The 18,201-nt window shown below is 46.7% G+C and overlaps 1 protein-coding gene across 1 annotated transcript in view; it reads right to left on the bottom strand.

Moving 5' to 3' along the window:
• Positions 1-801: 801 nt before the first annotated feature.
• The window catches only part of DRGX (dorsal root ganglia homeobox), a 33,022-nt gene continuing 15,622 nt past the window's right edge, over positions 802-18,201 (bottom strand). The window contains exon 7 of the mRNA XM_010340599.3: positions 802-3,085. Within this exon, the coding sequence (XP_010338901.1) occupies positions 2,820-3,085 (266 nt within the window). The 3' untranslated portion in view covers positions 802-2,819. The remainder of the gene's footprint in view (positions 3,086-18,201) is intronic.

The raw sequence follows: 18,201 nt of genomic DNA, 5'->3' as shown, positions 1-18,201 counted from the left end.
TGTAGCTTTACAGAAGCTGGCCCACCTTACCATGCCTCGTTTTCCTTACCTGTGAGATGGGAATCGCAGGACCTACCTTGTGGGTTGGCCATTAAGATTAAATGTGCTAACCTCTGTATAGTTCCCAGGCAATGAGACAGTGGCAGAGTCAAAGGGAGGTCTTTCTAATAGCCTGAGAGGTCAGACACTGGGCATTCACTGAGGAATAGAGGATGAGCCCCCAAGTTCTGCAGGTCCTATGCCAGAGCTGCCCACCCTGACTCCCTGCCATACCACAGTTGCTCTACCTCCAGGCAGGCTGTCAACCCCAACAAGGCTGGGCTGCTGCCCCAGTCCAACTTCAGTGATTTCTAGACTCCTTTCCCATAACCTGGAGTGCATTAAGGAATACACTTCAGTGTGACTCAACTTATAAATGAATAATAATAATAATTAATTAATCAATCAATCTCTGGGGGCTCGAGCCTCTTTCCCACACTGAAGCCCTTTTACAGTCTTTTACAGTCACGTGATGAACTTCTGCAGACAGGGCAACCTACAGGGGCTGCCGCAAGAACGACCCTGTGAGGCAGTGTTCGTCAATGCCTTGGGGAGGCCTCTGACCTGCACAGGGGCCCCTGTCTTGTCCCAGCATCCGCTAAAAGGTTCCTGAGCCAAGTCCTCAATCCCCTCCTTCTGGAAGTTTCCAGAAGGTTTCCATTTGCACATTGGCCAAAGTGGAAGGTTGGAGAGCGCAGACTCCACCCAGCCCTGCAGACTCAGGGCTAGGAGGAACAAAGAGAGGACCTGAGCTTTTAGGTCTTTCTTTTAACTCCTCTAAATTTATTTGGGTATTTAAACAAACAAACTACATCATGCATCATTGCTTTTTGCCTTTGTACAACAAAACTAAGTACTCAATATCTCTGCAGAGGTTTGGTGCTCATTTTTCTTTCCTTTCTTTCAGTAGCATCAGGCAGACTTTTTGATATGATCCAGTTTTGCACAGTCACTAGAGTGTCGCATCATGAATTATTAAATCAGTGCTTCGTGGTAATACATAATTTCTTATCAATTATTCATGCTAATGTGTGTGTAGTTTACTTAATTGTGTTATTGACGATCAAAAGTAATTTCCTGAAAGTCCTCAAGGACACAAAATTTAATCAGCGTAACTACTTTTCAGATGCAATGCTGTTAAGTATTCTTAATTTGCTCAACAGTTCACTTATTTATGTACCTTTCTGGAGGAAATACGAGTTTAATCAAACAATTAGATTGAAGAGTTAGTGTACATAAGGGCTTGAGCTTACATCCTTCAACCAAACATTCGTAATTACAGGGAAACGGAAGCAACTTTGCCACTTTCTGGCAAATCGTTTCATCTTTATACTCAACAAGCAAAATACAGCAGGAGGAAGGATTTGATTTTTTTCTTTAAAGGAGACAGTGTGTTTTATCAAATGCTTCATGGTGATCATAGGCGAGGCACGATACACTCAGGAGTATTATTTGGGGGTCATGGGGTGGGGGGAGGTTAAAAAGGGGACAGGAAATCTAAAGGTAGAACCTTTTGATGATAATAACTGAAAACAAAATAACCATCATGAAGGCAGTAACTGTCTACATGGAAACACTTCAGCAAAAGCCACCAAAGACTGCAAGCTTTCAGGTGCTGGGCACCCCTGCCAGAAAGCGGCAGAGCTTAAGCTATTGCACGTTCCCCTTGGATCTCCTCCAGGTCACCATCCACACCAGAGAAAACAGCCACACTAGACCAAAACAGAAATCGCAGTGAAATTTGGCCCTTTGGGACTAATGCTCTCCACACCATGAGAACGCTGTCTTCCCCGTGCTCCATCTCTGCACATAGGCCGTTCATGTCTCCTTTCCTACATTTCCCCCTCCAGTAAAAAACACCACTGAAGAGCCTCCTCTATGAGCCAGGCACCTGGAGAAAGGTAGCTCATCTGTATGCATAATTATTTCAGAGGGATTCCTGAAGGGCTCCTTCCCTCTCCAAAGGCCCTCAGGCCCTCCCGAACCAGAGAGCTGCTTTTCAGTTGCTCAGCTTTTCACCAACGCACAGGTCTGTTTGGGAAAGAGGACAGGCCTGCAGGTGAGTGCTTCAGGTACGGGGCCACACCCACAGTGTCAAGACAGCAGCCTCCAATTCATGGAGCAGATGGCCTGGGTGATTTGCCAGATGTGCCAGTGAGATCTCCTGGGTCAGAGCCACCTTGAGCCTTTAGGACAGGCTGTGTCCTGTTGGCCCCTCCCTACCCTACATCTTCTCACTCACCAAGCCCACAACCAATATTCTCCAACAAGAGAAAGGGCATTGCTGCTTGTCTTGGTCCAGGGGAGCAAGAGTCAATTGGGGCTTCACCAGTTCCCCAGTTCTTAAACAATGTAAGGGGACAGGCCCTTTTCTTATCATGAAACTTCAGCCCATGCCACAGTTTCTGGGGTTGACAAGACCTTCAAAGGTGGCCCAGGGAGGAAACAGGAAGGGAGAAGGATAAGGAATCTACCTGCCTCCAAAACTCGGGGCCTGGATGGAAACCCCAGGGAAGCTCCTCATAGAGGGGGCTCTGCTGCCACCAAGTGCCATTGGGATCTGTTGCCAAAGAACCCAGGGCAACACAGCCCCACTGGTGGGACTCCAGAGGGACCCTCCAGGTGCCAAGGGAGCTATGGGGTTCATTGCCCGTCCTGGGTCCATGCAGAGGCCCTGAGGCCACAGGCTTCTCCTTGCTATTTGGAGAGTTTTCAGTAGGGGCTGAGGCTGGGAGAAGCAGGAAGGGAGGAGGGCACGCTGGGTGGGGCACTGTGGACCCTCATACACTCTTCTCTGCCTCGATCTGTTCCTTGGTGGGAGAGGTCTTGTCCTGGCTGCCATCTGGGGGCGCCGGCTTGGCAGCAGGGCCAGGGCTGCTGCTGGTGGAAGGCAGGAGGTTGGCCGACTGCAGGACAGCTTCTGAGTGCTCACGGGCCTTCATGCGCAGGGCGGCCACACTGGCCGTGCGGTTACTCTGGCAGCCGTAGGTGGGAAGGAAGGAGAGTCCCATGGGGTCTGGGACACAGCAAGAGCACAGTGGGCCCCCTGGAAAAAGGAAAAACAACAGGCTCCCATCACTGTCCACTTTCTGCCTCTCAGGGCTGGGTGATGTGGGGAACAGTTTGAGTTCTGAAGGACAGAAAGATTGATTCCCTCCGGTGCCACATACTAAAGAGAGAAGGACAAGTGCTCAGAACCTCAAAGACACACAACTAAGGGGCCTAGTTAATAGTTCAAAGGATTATCAGAGCATCAGGGATACCTGGCCAGTCCTGGCTCCCTTGCCAAGCAGCTGTGTGGCCTTAGGCCATAACTTGGCTTCTCTAAGCCTCAGTCTCTACATCTGTAAAATGGGGCAATACCTATATCACAGGATCATAAGGAGGACCCAATGAAGTCATCCCACACTCCTAAACTGTGTCAAGGCACCCCTAAGAACTCACTGGGGCACTGCGGCAATACCTTAAATGGAGGGAAACCCAGCCAGCCACACATGTCAGGTGCTGGGCAAGCTGCTGACTGCAGGCAGTTCCCAGCTTCACCACGAGATCCTGCTTCATTCCTGTCAAGAATGTAATCGCTTCGTGAAGCTGGATTTTAGAAGCGCCACACAATATTTCACGCTGGAATATGAAATGTGTGGCAAAGTCTAATAAGATTCCAAGATTAGAGATTCTATACAAAGTTTATAAGGCACATAAGCCCCTTAGAAAGGAATTTTAAAATGCAAGCAGTCAGATACAGTGGCTCACACCTATAATTGCTACAGTTTGGGAGACTGAGGTAGGAGGATCTCTTGAGCAGAGGAGTTCAAGAACAGCATGGGCAACATAGCGAGATCCTATCGCTACAAAATAAAAATCAAAAAATTAACCTGGCACAGTAGTATGTGCCGATAGTCCTAGCTTATTCAGGAGGCTGAGGCAGGAGGATCACTTGAGCCCAGGAGTTCAAGGGTGCGATGAGCTGTGATTGCACCACTGCACTCCAGCATGGGCAACAGAGTAAGACCCTGACTCTAAAAAGTAATAATTAAAAAACGTTATTTTGTTTTCAACTAATAAGTATTATTTTTCAAATGGCTACTAAGTTGTCAGGGCATACTTAGTGAGCCGCTTGGACCTAACCATTGAATGAACAGAACTTTAACTGTTAAATATTGCTGATGGCCCAGGGGTGTCATGAACTGAGGTTTGAGAACCTCAGAGGGAATCAACTTGGAAATTGCTTAGTATAGGTCCAAGCCCAGGTCAGTCCTTCTCACCCACGTGTTGCCTCTTGGCTGGTAATAATGGAAAACAGGGAGACGGAATTTCTGAAGTGGTCCCAGCCAGGGCTGAGGTCCATCCGCAGCAAGGTCAGCACCAAGGTCAGCACCCTTGTGTCCCAGCTCCCCTGCAGTCCTGGACAACTCCACGGGCTGCAAGTGAGACTTGAGCTGTTGTCCTGCCTTTCTGAGCATGCCCTGGAGTCTTTCTTCTAGTCACCAAAGGGCAGTAATTGTGAGACAAGTGCCTGTGCTCGCTGGGGCCTGGAAGGCCCCCAAGGCCCAACACCACTTCTAGAGATCAGCCTCAGTGGCAGCTGCAGCTGCACCAGCTTTTCCAGCAGCTGGGACGTCTCCACCCTCCTTTCCTTAGACAGGCTTCCTAGTGCCAAAGCCAGGCACCTTCTGCTCCCCTCAGCCGCATTCGAAAATCCTCCTCTTCCTTGCCACGCCTGCTGAGAGGCAAAGGGAAGCTCACCTTTACCACTTGCTGCTCCTCTCCTCACATTATGGCCACCCTGAAGGTAGGCGTGGCTCATCCCCCTCTCCAGGTAAGAAAACTGAGGCTCCAGATTTGCACAGTTTATTGTAGAGATGGGGTCAGAACCTCTTGGTGGCCTTTCCCGCTCCTGTGTTATAATGGGAGGTTTAAATGCAGCTTCACCTTTTACCTAGAGTTTGACTGAGGGGCTGATCCAGTAGGCAGCAGATACCAAGACGAGTGTGAGGCAGCACACATGCAGAGTGTGCAAGGGAGCTCTGAGACTGTCCCCACTGCCCTGCAGGCCCGCAGGCCTCTGTCCTGTCATGCATTTGGTCAAACCCCAGGGCCTGGCTCCTCCACTTCTTCTAGGGGCTCTTATATAGGCATAGCCACACCCTGACACCAGTCACCGGGAGACTGTCATGAGGAATGGCAATTTTTGCTGGGAACAATGCCTGCTATGAGCCTCAGGCCTTCCTGACAGTTAGGACCCACCCCCACAGGGCCTCGACTCACTTCCAAGTCTCCCTGCCCCAGGGGGCTTGCTGGTGAGGAGCACCTGAGGTATGAAGACACCACATTCTTAAGAATGGTGGTCCCCCTTGGAGTAGGTATGCTGTAGATTTCTATTTTTCTCTCTGTGTCTATATAGAATTTTCCTTGTTTTTCTACAATGAAAACGAATTTCTTTTAAACTTAAAAACATAATGTTAATTTTAAATGAATTTTAAGAAGAAGGAAGGCTGAAGACAGACCCAGCAGGCACATCTGAGAGCAGAGATTGGCTGGGGCTACAGGCTCTTGGGGACCTGGAACGGGCCACCGTCCTCAGGCTTAGCCCTGGGTAGCCAGCCCTGGATCAGGCCGGATGAGAAAGGTGGGCTCAATCCCTCTCAGGCTGGTATTAACCCCAGCGAGGGACTTGCTCCAATGTAAGCGTCAATGGTGAGTTAAATGCTCTGTGACTCAGTGGCAATCCAGATGTAGAAGTGACAGAGCCTCCTTCCCCCGGAGCCACAGCTACAAGTCATACCTGCAGTGGCCCCTAGGAAAGCCACCCATAACTATACTCCTGGCCCTCAAAACGCCAACTCAGAAGTTAAGAGGAGTAAGTTAACTCACAGAATCAAGGCTGCAGCAAAGTAAAAAGTCTATGCGTGCATAGCTCACCCCCATGTACACACACACACACACACACACACACACACACACACACAGCATTGGATTAATGGGAAACTGAGGACCACGTGAAGCCAAGGACCCTGTGGCTAAAAACCATAAGGACTGTATATAGCATAGAATATGACTCAGCCTCAAAAGGAAGGGAATTCTGACACTCTCTCCAACAGGGGGTGAACCTTAAAGACATTATGTTAGTGAAATAAGCCAGTCACAAAAAGAACAAATCCTGCAAGAGTCCTCTTCTGTGAAGTTGCCAGAGTACTCAAATTCCCAGAGACAGAAGTAGAATGACACAGACCTGGGGTGGGGGGCGAGAAGTGGGATTTGTGGACAGGTCAGAGCTCTGGTTTTGCAAGATGAAGAGTTTGGGAGATGGACTGCACAACAGCAGGAATGTGCTTAACGTGACTGAATCGTGCATTTAAAAATGGTTAAGATGGTAAATTTTATGTTATATGTATTTTACCACAATTAAAAAGAAAATAAGATCGTTCTTTTAAAAAAGTATACTGGCCAGAGGGAAGTTGAGGGCAAAGTGGCCCAGGAAGATGAAGCGCACACAGGGCAGCAGAGACTGTTTTTATGGATCCTGCAGTGATCGAGAATCTCCAAAGCCCCTCAGGCCACCAAACGCTCACCCAGCCACACCCAGTCTTACATCCATGGGGCTGACACCTTCAACCCACCGTGCCCGCTGGGCCTTTTCCTAAGGAAGGTTCACAGGGTTTTCACAAGTCCCTCCAGCTCCTGCCCAGTGTGGGGGTGTGGGGGAGTTCCTCAGCAGGCAGCTGACCCTGATAGGTGTGCACTGACCAACAAGAGCCTTGAAGCTGGGTGCAGTGGCTCACGCCCGTAATACCAGCACTTTGGGAAACCGAGATGGGTGGATCACCTGAGGTCAGGAGTTCAAGACCAGCCTGACCAATAGGGTGAAACCCTGTCTCTACTAAAAATACAAAAATTAGCCGGATGTGGTGGTATGCGCCTGTAGTCCCAGCTATTTGGGAGGCTGAGACAGGAGAATTGCTTGAACCTGGGAGGAGGAGGTTGCAGTAAGCCAAGATCGTACCACTACACCCCAGTCTGGGTGAAAGAGTAAGACTCTGTCTCAAAAAAAACATCCTTGGGCAGACAATACCATGTCTCCCTTTCCCGGTCTGCACCCCACGCCTGGACTGCAGCGAAAGCATCCATCAAAGAGGGTGGATGCCTACAGGTGGACGCACAAACATGGGAACAGTCATACCCAGGAATGTGGCAAATGAGACCTGGCCATCTGAAGGGAGGTCCTCAGAGGCTGCGAAAGGGGCTTCCCCAGGCCCTGCTGAGATGTGAGTGAGAACTGGGAAGATGTGTTGATCCAGGACAGAGGTCTGGGCAAGACTGAGAGAGGCCATCTGTGTAAGAGACAAGATTAAAAGCAAACGGGACAAATCTAGCGAGATTGTTAAGAAGGAAAAGTATAAAGACTGTGATCTGCATCCAAAGATCCAACTGCACAAAGAAGACGTGGCTCGGCAATGGAGCACGTGGTTAATACAACTGCACAGTAACTTCACTGCCACCCCACAGGGTTGTGGATATCCTCAACAGAGGAAGAACTTGCAGAAAAAGGGAGGGTAAAGTCCTTCTCTCTTGTGTGACGATCCCACTCTGCCTTGTATCTCCCATCAACAGACGCCTCTGTCATCACTCTAGAGAGAAAAGCAGTGATGGGGACAGATACTACAGTGATCTGGGCACATACACATGTTAAATTGTCCAAAAACCAGCATCTTCCTTGAATTCTATAGCCATTTTTTGCAAAGGAAAAAAAATGATTTTCACAAGTAGGATTCTTAAAAAATTGCCCCTTGATTTCTCAGTGATCTGACAGTACCATTATGCTGCCTGCACAAACAATTTCACGGACCCTGAATACTGCTGAGAACTTGAAATAACATGATGGAGCTTCTGGGGTTCCCGGGATGACTCATTAGTAAATAGTTACCGAGTGAAAATCCAGACCCAAAGCTCATACACTTTGGCCATGAAAAGTGTGCTCAAGTAGAGACAGGTCACGGTGGTTCACACCTGTAATCCCAGCACTTTGGGAGGCTGAGGTGGGTGGATCACTGGAGCCCAAGAGTTTGAGACCACGCTGGGCAACACAGCAAAACCCTGTCTCTACAAAATATACAAAAAAAAATTAGCCGGGCATGGTGGCAGGCGCCTATAATCCCAGCACTTTGGGAGGCTGAGGCAGGCGGATCACCTGAGGTCAGGAGTTCAAGATCAGCCTGGCCAATATGGTATAACCCCGTCTCTACTAAAAATGCAAAAATTAGCTAGGTGTGGTGGTATGCACCTGTAATCCCAGCTGCTCCAGAGGCTGAGGCAGGACAATTGTTTGAACCCAGGAGGCTGAGGTTGCAGTGAGCCAAGATCGTGCCACTGCACTCCAGCCTGGGCAGCAGAGGAAGACTTCATCTCAAAAAATAAAAATAAAAAGCCAGGTGTAGTGGCACTCAGCTGTAGTCTCAGCTACTAGGGAGGCTGAGGTGGGAGGATCGCTTGAGCCCAAGAGGCGGAGTTATGGTGAGCTGAGGTCTTGTTACGGTGCTCCAGCCTGGATGATAGACTAAGACCCTGTTTCGAACAAAAAAAAGAAAAGAAAAGAAAAGAAAAAGAAGAAGAAAAGAAGTGTGCTCATGACCCTCACCAAATGCTTAAATATTCTCCTATGCACAAAGTGCATTCTAACATAAGTTGTCTGATTTCCAACACTGCGACAAACTAGAAAGAAATAGGGCCACTAGTGGTAGACACATAGGTTGTTAATACTAAGAAAAGAGACAAAATTTTGTAAAACAGCCCAAAACGTTCAAAATTTGCATACAGGCATTTGCATAGAGACAAGCAGAGCAGTGTCCCAGGATGGCCCGAAGCCATCATAGCTGCGACTGTGATCACATGACATGATGTTTGACAGGGCTTTGAAAACTGCACCAAGCCTATGACTATTAGTCATGGAGCCACTGAGTTGGCCATGAGAGGAGCTAGTCACCTGTCTTTTTTACATCATAAGGTGACAAACACACTTAGAAAAGGTCTACCCCCAAACCAAGTCATCATTATGGAAATCCTATCAACGAGTGACGATAGGAAGTCTCTGGGGCCAGAAAGGCTGGTGCAGTTGGGCAGGGCAGAAGAAGGCGATCAGAAGAAGGTGGTCAGAAGAAATCTGACCTGTGGCCCCACTGTTAACCAGGCATGGGACCCGCCTTCATCTTCCCAAGCTTCAGCTTTTGCACCTTAACACACCAATTTCGGGGATAAATTCTATAAAGCACCTGGTACTTACTCCTCAAACCATTATTTCCACAACCTCATACAAATTAACGGACAATTCTAAGTCATAATTCACAGCTCATTCCAATTTCCATTTCATTTCAATACCAGCTGAAGAACCCAAGTTGTCCTGAGTATCTTCTAGAGGATACCACGATGGGCACAAGACCTGCAACGGTACACACGCACACACACATAACGCTACACATACGCACATAGCGTGTACACGGTGGCAGCGCTCACCGGTGCTATGTGCCCACCCTGCCTTCGGCACAAGCCCTACACTTTTTCACAGCTGTATTTGTTCCTTGGTGAAATCTTCTCATCTGGCCAAAAAGTAGAATAATTTATTCTGCCAAGAGAATTTTGAAGAGTAAGCCAAACAAACTTTCAAAGCCCCTTCTTAATTACTTGATTGCTAGACATGGGGCTCTAGAAGGGAGTAGCAGAATATTTTTTCATTTTTGCTTTTTTTTAAATAAATTATCAAAAAGCTATCAAGTGCTCGCTTCAGCAGTGCATACACTAAAATTTGAACAATAAAGAGAAGATTAGCAAATAATATTTTTTATAAAGATAAAAAATTTTTAAGCTATTATGAATGGGCTAAACATTAAGTTAGCTACTAAGAAAGTGACTTTCTTCAACAAAAAAACCATGAACCAATGGCCCAATAATAGGGAACTGGCTGAATAAATTATATTCATATAGAACACACTGCAACTATGACCAAATTATATTAAAGGCAGATACTTAGTACCATGAAAAAAGATACTAATGAAATAGGACAGTTAAAAAAAAACAGGTAAAGGAACAGTAAAAAAAAAAAATAGGTCATCAGTTAGTTAACAAATATTCATTCTGGAATATGTACTCAAATGTGTAATACATACACATGCAATAGACTAAATGTTCATGTCCCTCCACCCCAAAATTCATATGTTGAAATTCAAGGTGACAGCATTGGGAGGTGGGGCCTTTGGAAGATGATTAAGTCATGAGCACTGAGATCTCAAGGACTAATATCCTTTCATAAGAGACTCCAGAGGGTTGCCCTGACTCTTCCTCTTCCGCCACATGAGGACACAGCCAGAAGATGCCCTCTATGAATCCAGTGCCCTCACAAGACACTGAGTCTGCCAGCACCTTGATCTTGGGCTTCCCAGCCTCCAGAACTGTGGGAAACAAATTTCCATCGTTTATAAGACCCCAGGTTTATGGCATTTAGTTATAGCAGCCCAAACGGACTAAGATGTTCCATATCCACATATAGTAACATACATATATGCACATAGTGTACATATGTATATGTGTAGCCATAGACCACATCAATCTAGCATCATAGATGTATATATACAAATATAAATTTATTTAGAAATAGAAAAATTTTAAATTTAAATTCTTAATTTAAACTTTTAAATTTATAAGTTATTAAATATATGTTTATTGGAGATACATATATCCATAAATGACATTTTAAAATGTTCCAATACCAAAATATTCACAGTGGCTGGTTCTGGGTGTTGAGGCTATGAATTTTTTTATTTTTGTTTTATTGTATGTTTTGCTCTTTCTAAACTGACCAGGTATTGCTCTCATAGAAAGGGTGCCCTCCTTGGGGTTTGTGATTTCCTGTCTCCTCTCACTCGGATGATGGCGATAGATGTTCTCCTTTAGCACAGAGTCCCACACAGGTTGCTAAGGAATAAAGACCATGTCTTCACCACCCAGAGAAGACTCCAAGATGGCTAATGGCCTCCGTCTGCACTCAGGGTATTGACAGCAAACATGGAGCTGAGGGCCAGCCACGAGATTCACCAGCAACATTCTATTTATCTATCTTCCCTCTCCTTTGTATGGACCGAAGTCAGTGAGTCCCTTCCTGCCCGCCCCCACCCCATGAACCCTCTAAAAGGCCATGACTCCCTCCTTCCCCCTGGCGGACTTGTGCCATCACAAAAGTCTATGCAAGAGTCCTCTGGTCCTTAAATGCAGACTGAGAACACACTACTGCCTCCTGGACACTAAATTAAAACACACAATTTGATTTCCATTAAGTTAAAGCAAATTCCGCTGAATTGATCTAATCAGCCTCCATTCCTATATGACATCATGCTTTAAAGGTTTGGCCTGAATATAAATACTTAATGTAATAAATACGGTCTGAAATATTTGATCTCCTTGACAGTTTAATTGATCTACTACCAAGACTGACAGGAAAAATTAAGTTAGCTCTTTCTCGTCTCTGCCAGCAGCACATTTTCATCATAAAGGTATGTGGACTCCAATGCTGGTGACAAGGAGAGTGCTCACACATGGATTTCCTGCTGAATGTTCAGGTTAGTGTAACAGAGCTGAACGGGAAATGAATGCATGGATTTATGAGACATCTGACGCAAACACCATATTTATTCCTTTTCACTGTATGGTAAAATAAATGAACTAATAAACATTTTGTAAGTCACAACATCAGTTCCTTATAGTTCACATGGAGAGTTTAAATGATAATGCCTACAATATTTAAGCATATTTTTAGCTGCTGTGTTTAAGTACAGTCACCATTAATCAAACAAACAACAAGGCCAAATTCATGCCTTGGACACACGGTCTTCTACTAACAGAACTCCTGAAGTACTTTCTCAACCTCTTGCTTTATGTTTATTTCTTGTCTTTTCACCATGAGCTGTGTTTGTTTTTGCACATAGCTCACCTATCAGGATGTATGTTCCATCCTGATCCACTTTCACAGCCCTGACTGCAGAACAAAACTGTCCCATTTTGGTACAAAGTAAATACTCGGTGAATATTTGGTGAAGGGAGAAAAGGAGAGAAAATCTATCTTTCTTAAACAAATTGGCATATTTTAGTTCCTCAAAGTTGCCATCTCCCAGGTTCTAAGATTCCTCAATACCCCTCAAAAAGAAAAACTGTATTCTTAACAAAGTTACCCAATCTGATTAATGCTAAAATCCTTGCGCTAATTTGGAAGGGTTTTTGCCGGAATCAAGTCTAAATCCCACCCTTCCCCTGATTTCACCTATTATGTGTAAGGCCTCTGTCTCAACAATTACTTATTCACTCAGCAAACACTCATTGATGGGGATCAACTCAGCCAACCATCCCAACCAGAGCCTTGTGCTGTGACACAGTCTCGGGGACAGTGCACGTGTTCTATTTCTGCTTGGATGTCTTCGCAGGGTCGAACAAATAACAGCAGCAGCTCCAAGATCCAAGGACCCCCAGCACAGCCAGAGCAGCCACAGGGACGCATGTTCCTGGCAGTCAGATGCCCATTCACACAACCCTCCCTCCTTCCAATGGCAACCAGAGCTCCACACGAGCAGGCTGCTTCTCCTGCTGCCTCTGGCATCAGCCAGAGCCTTCTGCTCAGCTCTGTGCACTCCAGGGCCCCATTGATTAGCAGGAAGGGCAAACCCATCAGCACCCATAGGAAATGGCTTCTGGAAAGTGCATTGCAGTTTTTCTAGTCAGAAGATGACAGAAGGTGCCTGTCAAAGGAGCAACATCAATACAGGGTTTAGGGGGTTGGAAGGTGGCACACCCGGGTCCCTGAATTGTTGTGCCTCTGACGTTCATTCTAGGGGACTTTAAACAGCTCTATCTCTTCTCCAGGCCTCAGTTTCCCCCACTACATTCTGTGGAAGCAGTGGTAACATGTTCATCAAGGAGATTCCTTACAAATCTTAAGTGCTGGATTCTCCACCTGTCTTCCTGACATCATCTGGGCATGGAGAGCCAGGGTTGACCCAGCCACTTTCTCCATGAGGAACGACCACTTCTGTCCATTGAGTCCTCTACTCCCCAAATACCTGTATCCTCAGAAACAAGCCAGGGGTCCTGGGGGACTGTGTTGCTTTCCTGGAGCCCTATGTGCTGCCATGAACCCCAGTCACCATGCCCTGGGTACTGGGAGACTCTCCATGAGAGAGTAAATGCTTGTAGGAAGCAGAAACCTCTGCCTCAGTGATCCAAACTTAAGCTCTATTCAAATCCCAAGTGACTTCTTGGCCTCAACATCATGACTCTAACAACAATTACCAGCACTTAAGAGGATTTGGATGTGCCAGATACATGGACACCATTAGGTATGGCCATTACAGTCCTTGCTTCACAAGTGAGGAGGCCGGCATCCACCCCAAGGTGACCCAGTGTCAAGAGGGAGGCAGCACTGCCAGACTCCTTCCCCGTGTTCATGTTTCTCTCTGCCTGGGGGACCCTCACCCACTGCACAGCTTAAGCATCTCCTCTGGAAAGACTGCTTCCTGTGTAGAAAGTTCCTCCCTCCTCTGGGCTTCCCCACAGTTTGTACACCTTTGCTTGCTTCTGTGAGGGCCCATGTCTGTCATCTGAGCTAGGATTCTTGGTGGATCTGTCTGGCTCTTCAAGCCTACCCCCCAGCCCACCAGACCCTTCAGGTAGGGATGAGTCTAATTAATTGCTAGATGCTCAGCCTATGATTCAGTCTGGCAGAGTGTAGTTGCTCAGTGGGTGCTGAATAAAAAACAGGAGAGCCTTAAGATCTCTGGAGTCCAGCAGTGGCTAGCAGTGCAGAGCCAGGGCCAATATCTTTGGAGTCTCCTAAGAGAGGACCTTCTCCAAGACCCAGAGCAGCACATTCTTTCCTTCTTTTCCCAAACTGCATTACATTTTACTCTGCACCAGACTCTGTGCTCAGCCAAAAATAGGTAGAAGGATCTAGAAGTGAGTTGGATGTGACTAGTGCTCTTAAAGTGTGAATAGTCACAATTCAAAGTATGGGTGGTCAAAAACAAACACTCCAACTCACGGCAGGGGCCAGCATAAACTTGATACCTGTGGCAGTTAGTGTTTGCAGTCAGTCTTCAATGGACCACATCTCCCAGTATTCATGCCCATGTGCAGTCCCCTCTGCCTGAGTCTGGGCTGGCCCAGCAATTGGTTTTAATCAGTAGATGCAGCAGCAGTGACACTGTACCCATTCTGGGTGTGAGCCTTAAAAAGGCTTGACATTCTCTGTTTTTACACTCTTGGTACCCAACCACCATTCAGCCCTACCCCAAGCTAATCATAAGAGAGACCATGTGGAGAAAGAGAGAGAGGTTCCAACCTCCCAGCATCTCTGTCAAAGCCCCAGACACCTAAGTAATGCCATCTTATATACACCAGTCCCAACTGCCATCTGACTGTAACCTCACAGGAGATCTTAAGGAAAAGCAGCAGAAGAACTGCCCCGCTGAGCCCAGCCAGCCCTCAGAATAATGAGAGATAACATGAAAGTTGCTATTTTATACTAACTTTTGGCGTAAACACAGTTAAGTAAGACCATGCCAAAACCTGGAATGGAGATTATAAGAAAAAAAAATTGCAGGCCAATCTCCTCATGATCATAGCTGCAAACACCCTAAAGAAAACATAAGCAAACCAAATTCAGTAATATGCACAAAGGATAGCCTGTCACATCTAATTTGGGTCTGTTTCAGGAATGTGCAGTTGTTTTAACATTCAAAAAATGAATCAATATAATTAATCCTACTAATACATTGAGAAAGAAAAATCATGCAGTGAGCTCAACAGCTGAAGAAGTGGTAAAATTCAACGTTCATTAATATTAGTGATTTTTAAAAACAATAATCAAGATAAAATTCTTAGGAAACTAGGACAAGAAGAAAATATCTTTACTTGAAAAAGGCTAACTAAAAAAAAGGCAGCAAACACAATTGTGAAACCCTGAGAGCTTCCTCATGAGATCAATAAAGCAACAGCAGGTCACACACATTATGTATTGTATGATTCCATTCATATGAGATGTCCACAGTCTACAGAGTCAGAGGGCAGAGTCAGGGTTGCCCTGGGCTGTGCAAAATGGAGAGAGTGGAGAGTGACTGATGATTACAGAGCAGTGAAAATGTCCTAAAATTGATTGTAGTGATGGTGAACACTCAAATCAATGTACTAAAAGTTATTGAATTGTACACTTTAATGGATGAATTGTATGGAATGCTATTTATATCTCAACAAAGCTTTAAAAAATTAGAATAAGGCCTGATGCCTGTTTTCACCACTTCTATTCAATACTGTACTAAAGGTTCTAGTCAGCACAGTCAGAAAGTAAAAGAAATCGAAAAGAATAAGTTTGTAGAAGAATAGACAAACTGTTTTTATAGACATGCTTGTGTGTATACAATATCATAAAGAATCTATGACTAAACCTAACTGCAAGAAAACTTGCAAACATAAGCTGAGCCAAAGAAATCCAAAATTTGAAATGCTATAAATCTAAAACTTTTGTCTGCCAACATGACACCCAGATAAAATGTTCATTGGAGTGTTTCAGATTTAGGATTTTCAGATTTGGGATGCTCAGCCACTACATAAAATGCAAACATTCTAAAATCAAAAAAAAAAACCATGCAAAATCAGAAACTTCTGGTCCAAGCACTGTGGATAAGGGACACTAACCTGTACAGTGTTTCAGAATGCCTACTTCAGTGGTAAAGCTATGTCATCATAAAAGTCAACAGAGTGGTGTATTTAGTGGGGAGGACACCACTCCCCACTAAACAAAGTGCATGTAGTTGGGAGTGTGGGGTACAAGCAAGGTAACTTGGGGGCTTGAAACCATTAATGAAGTCATAGGTGCATACTTTCATGCATTTTTTAAATATTCTATTTTACAATAAAAACATTATAAAAATTATTTTTAAATTTTTTTAAGCATCACGATTTTTTTTTAAATCACAACACAAAGGAAAGCATCATTAAAGAAGAAGAGGGAAAGATGCTTTCGGGGGTCCTCAGAGGAGGAAGAGGTCACTTCTGACTCTGAGGTCAGCCTTTGTGGACAAATGCTACGGCCATTGCAGCTCTCAGAAGCTGGACACTTTGGCCTGGCCTGGAAGCCCAAGGGCAAAGGCCAAAGCAAAGCAAAATATTCTTGGCTGACGCAGGGGCCTTGCCCTTAGGAAGACCATGGCCAGACCTCTGCTTGCACTCTCTCTCTCCCTGCACATCCCTCCCTTCATCCTCAAATACTCAGTGCAGGACCGGGAACTGCTGCTCAGTTGCTCCCGTCTAGTGAGTACCACGGTACGCCTGCACCACGCGGGGCACGTGACCTACGGCAGCTCCTTCAGTTCTCACTGCATCCAAGGCCTCTGCAAGGAAGATGGGGCCAGACTCCAGCCTGCCTGTCCCCAGACTCCTCCCAGCCCAGACCTTACCTGCAACTGGCTAGAACCATATCACTTCTCCAGAGGGTATGAGGAGGAAGGCAAGAAGCAGTCAGATCTTACTCCATTGTCCTGCCGCCATTCTCTGGCCTTGAGCCCCGACTCTAGGGAACCACATTGGGGACAAGGGTCCCCATCATGTCCACCTTGCCCAGCAGGCTGCCCCCTCCCATCTGGGAAGGTCAGCTGTGATGCCACTGCTCGGTAGGCAGCCCTACCTGATGCTGGGGGGTGGCTGTGACTCCCGTGGTGTGAGCATGCAGTGAGTTATGAAAGCTCTCCCCTGGCAGCTGTAATTATGCTCCACCTCACACCCAGCTCTGTGAATCACAGGTTAGAGGCAGCCCAGCTAAGTGCACCGGGGAGAGCACCTCCCCCACTGACTGGCTCTCCAGCCCCAGCAGCTCCCACCCGGCCTGTGGCCAGCACTTCCCAAGAACAAACCCAAGCACCTCCCTGGCCATTAATAACCTCCTCTGCATTAATGAATTGTGAGTGCAATCCTGGCCATTAAGGCAGCCTAAGAAAATTCTTTGTATTAGGACAGATTTTCTCTGGATGCCCGTTATTGTCATGTTAATCCTCCCTGCACAGGAGTAGGGTCCTGCTGTCATGTTATTTGAGAGTTTCCATAAAATAAAACACACCCACAGTGAGCCCAGCAAGCCTGCCTGGACATCCCAGAGGACAAAGCACATCACTGCATGAAGCCCCAGGGAGCCCCGACCAGGATATCCTACAAAGGACATCTCAACGTAGTCAAAAGTTGGAGCAAAAAGGTTTATGAGGAAAGGGCAAATTTCAGTAGCAATAAAGTTCAGATAAATGGGAGAAGTTTTGGAGAAGAAGATACTTTATTGGGTCCTTTAAAAGTGAACGGGGTAGAGGGACTGCAGCTGGGCATGAGAATGGTGGACTCCAGTCAACAATAGTATTGGTGTTCAATGATGGTTAGTGCTAGTGTCACCTCCCACGTGCTACACACTGTCCTGAGGGCCTCAAATGCTCTGGCTCAGGTTCTCCTCATTCAGTCTCATGAACTGAGTGCTATTATGATCAAGATCCCCGTTCTGCTGATGAGTAAGCATTTCAGTGATTTACTCAAGATGTGCGTGGCTAGAAAATGGAAAAACCATGGTTCACACCAGGCAGGCTCTTGCGGGAAACTAGCTGTGCTAGTCAGCTGCCTCAGAATTAAAGGAGAAAATCTCCGCCTGGTTTCCGATTACCAGGCTCTGTCCCTGGTGGGCAGCTTTCTGACTTGAGGTGGCCAGTTGCCTCACTGCCTGATGGGGCAGCCCAATGGCCTTCCAGGCCCCCTCCCAGTAACCCATGTGGTAACAGGCCTGCCTCACCTGTACCCATGGATGCTCCACCTGGCCACCTCACTGGAGAGGCCAGGACCTCTTGCCCAAAGAGGGCTGCCATCTCCTACACCCCACCTCCAACTCTTGCCCGGCTCCCCCAGCCTAAGCAGCCCTGTTGACCTTGGCAGCCACGTCTTTCTCAAGCACGTGCTGCCCCGCATGCCCCAGCACTGACCTTGATGCCCTGGCATCCCCAGCAACCAGCCCCAGAGCTGTGGCTCAGCTGCCCCGACCCAACCCAACTGGCAGAACCTCAGAATCCCCAGCACAGCGTGATGATGCGGTGGAGGCACAGCGCACAA

The sequence above is a fragment of the Saimiri boliviensis genome, chromosome 12, assembly GCF_048565385.1.
Source record: "Saimiri boliviensis isolate mSaiBol1 chromosome 12, mSaiBol1.pri, whole genome shotgun sequence".
Classification (NCBI taxonomy): Eukaryota; Metazoa; Chordata; class Mammalia; order Primates; family Cebidae; genus Saimiri; species Saimiri boliviensis.
This window is presented reverse-complemented; position numbering and strand designations above follow the sequence as displayed.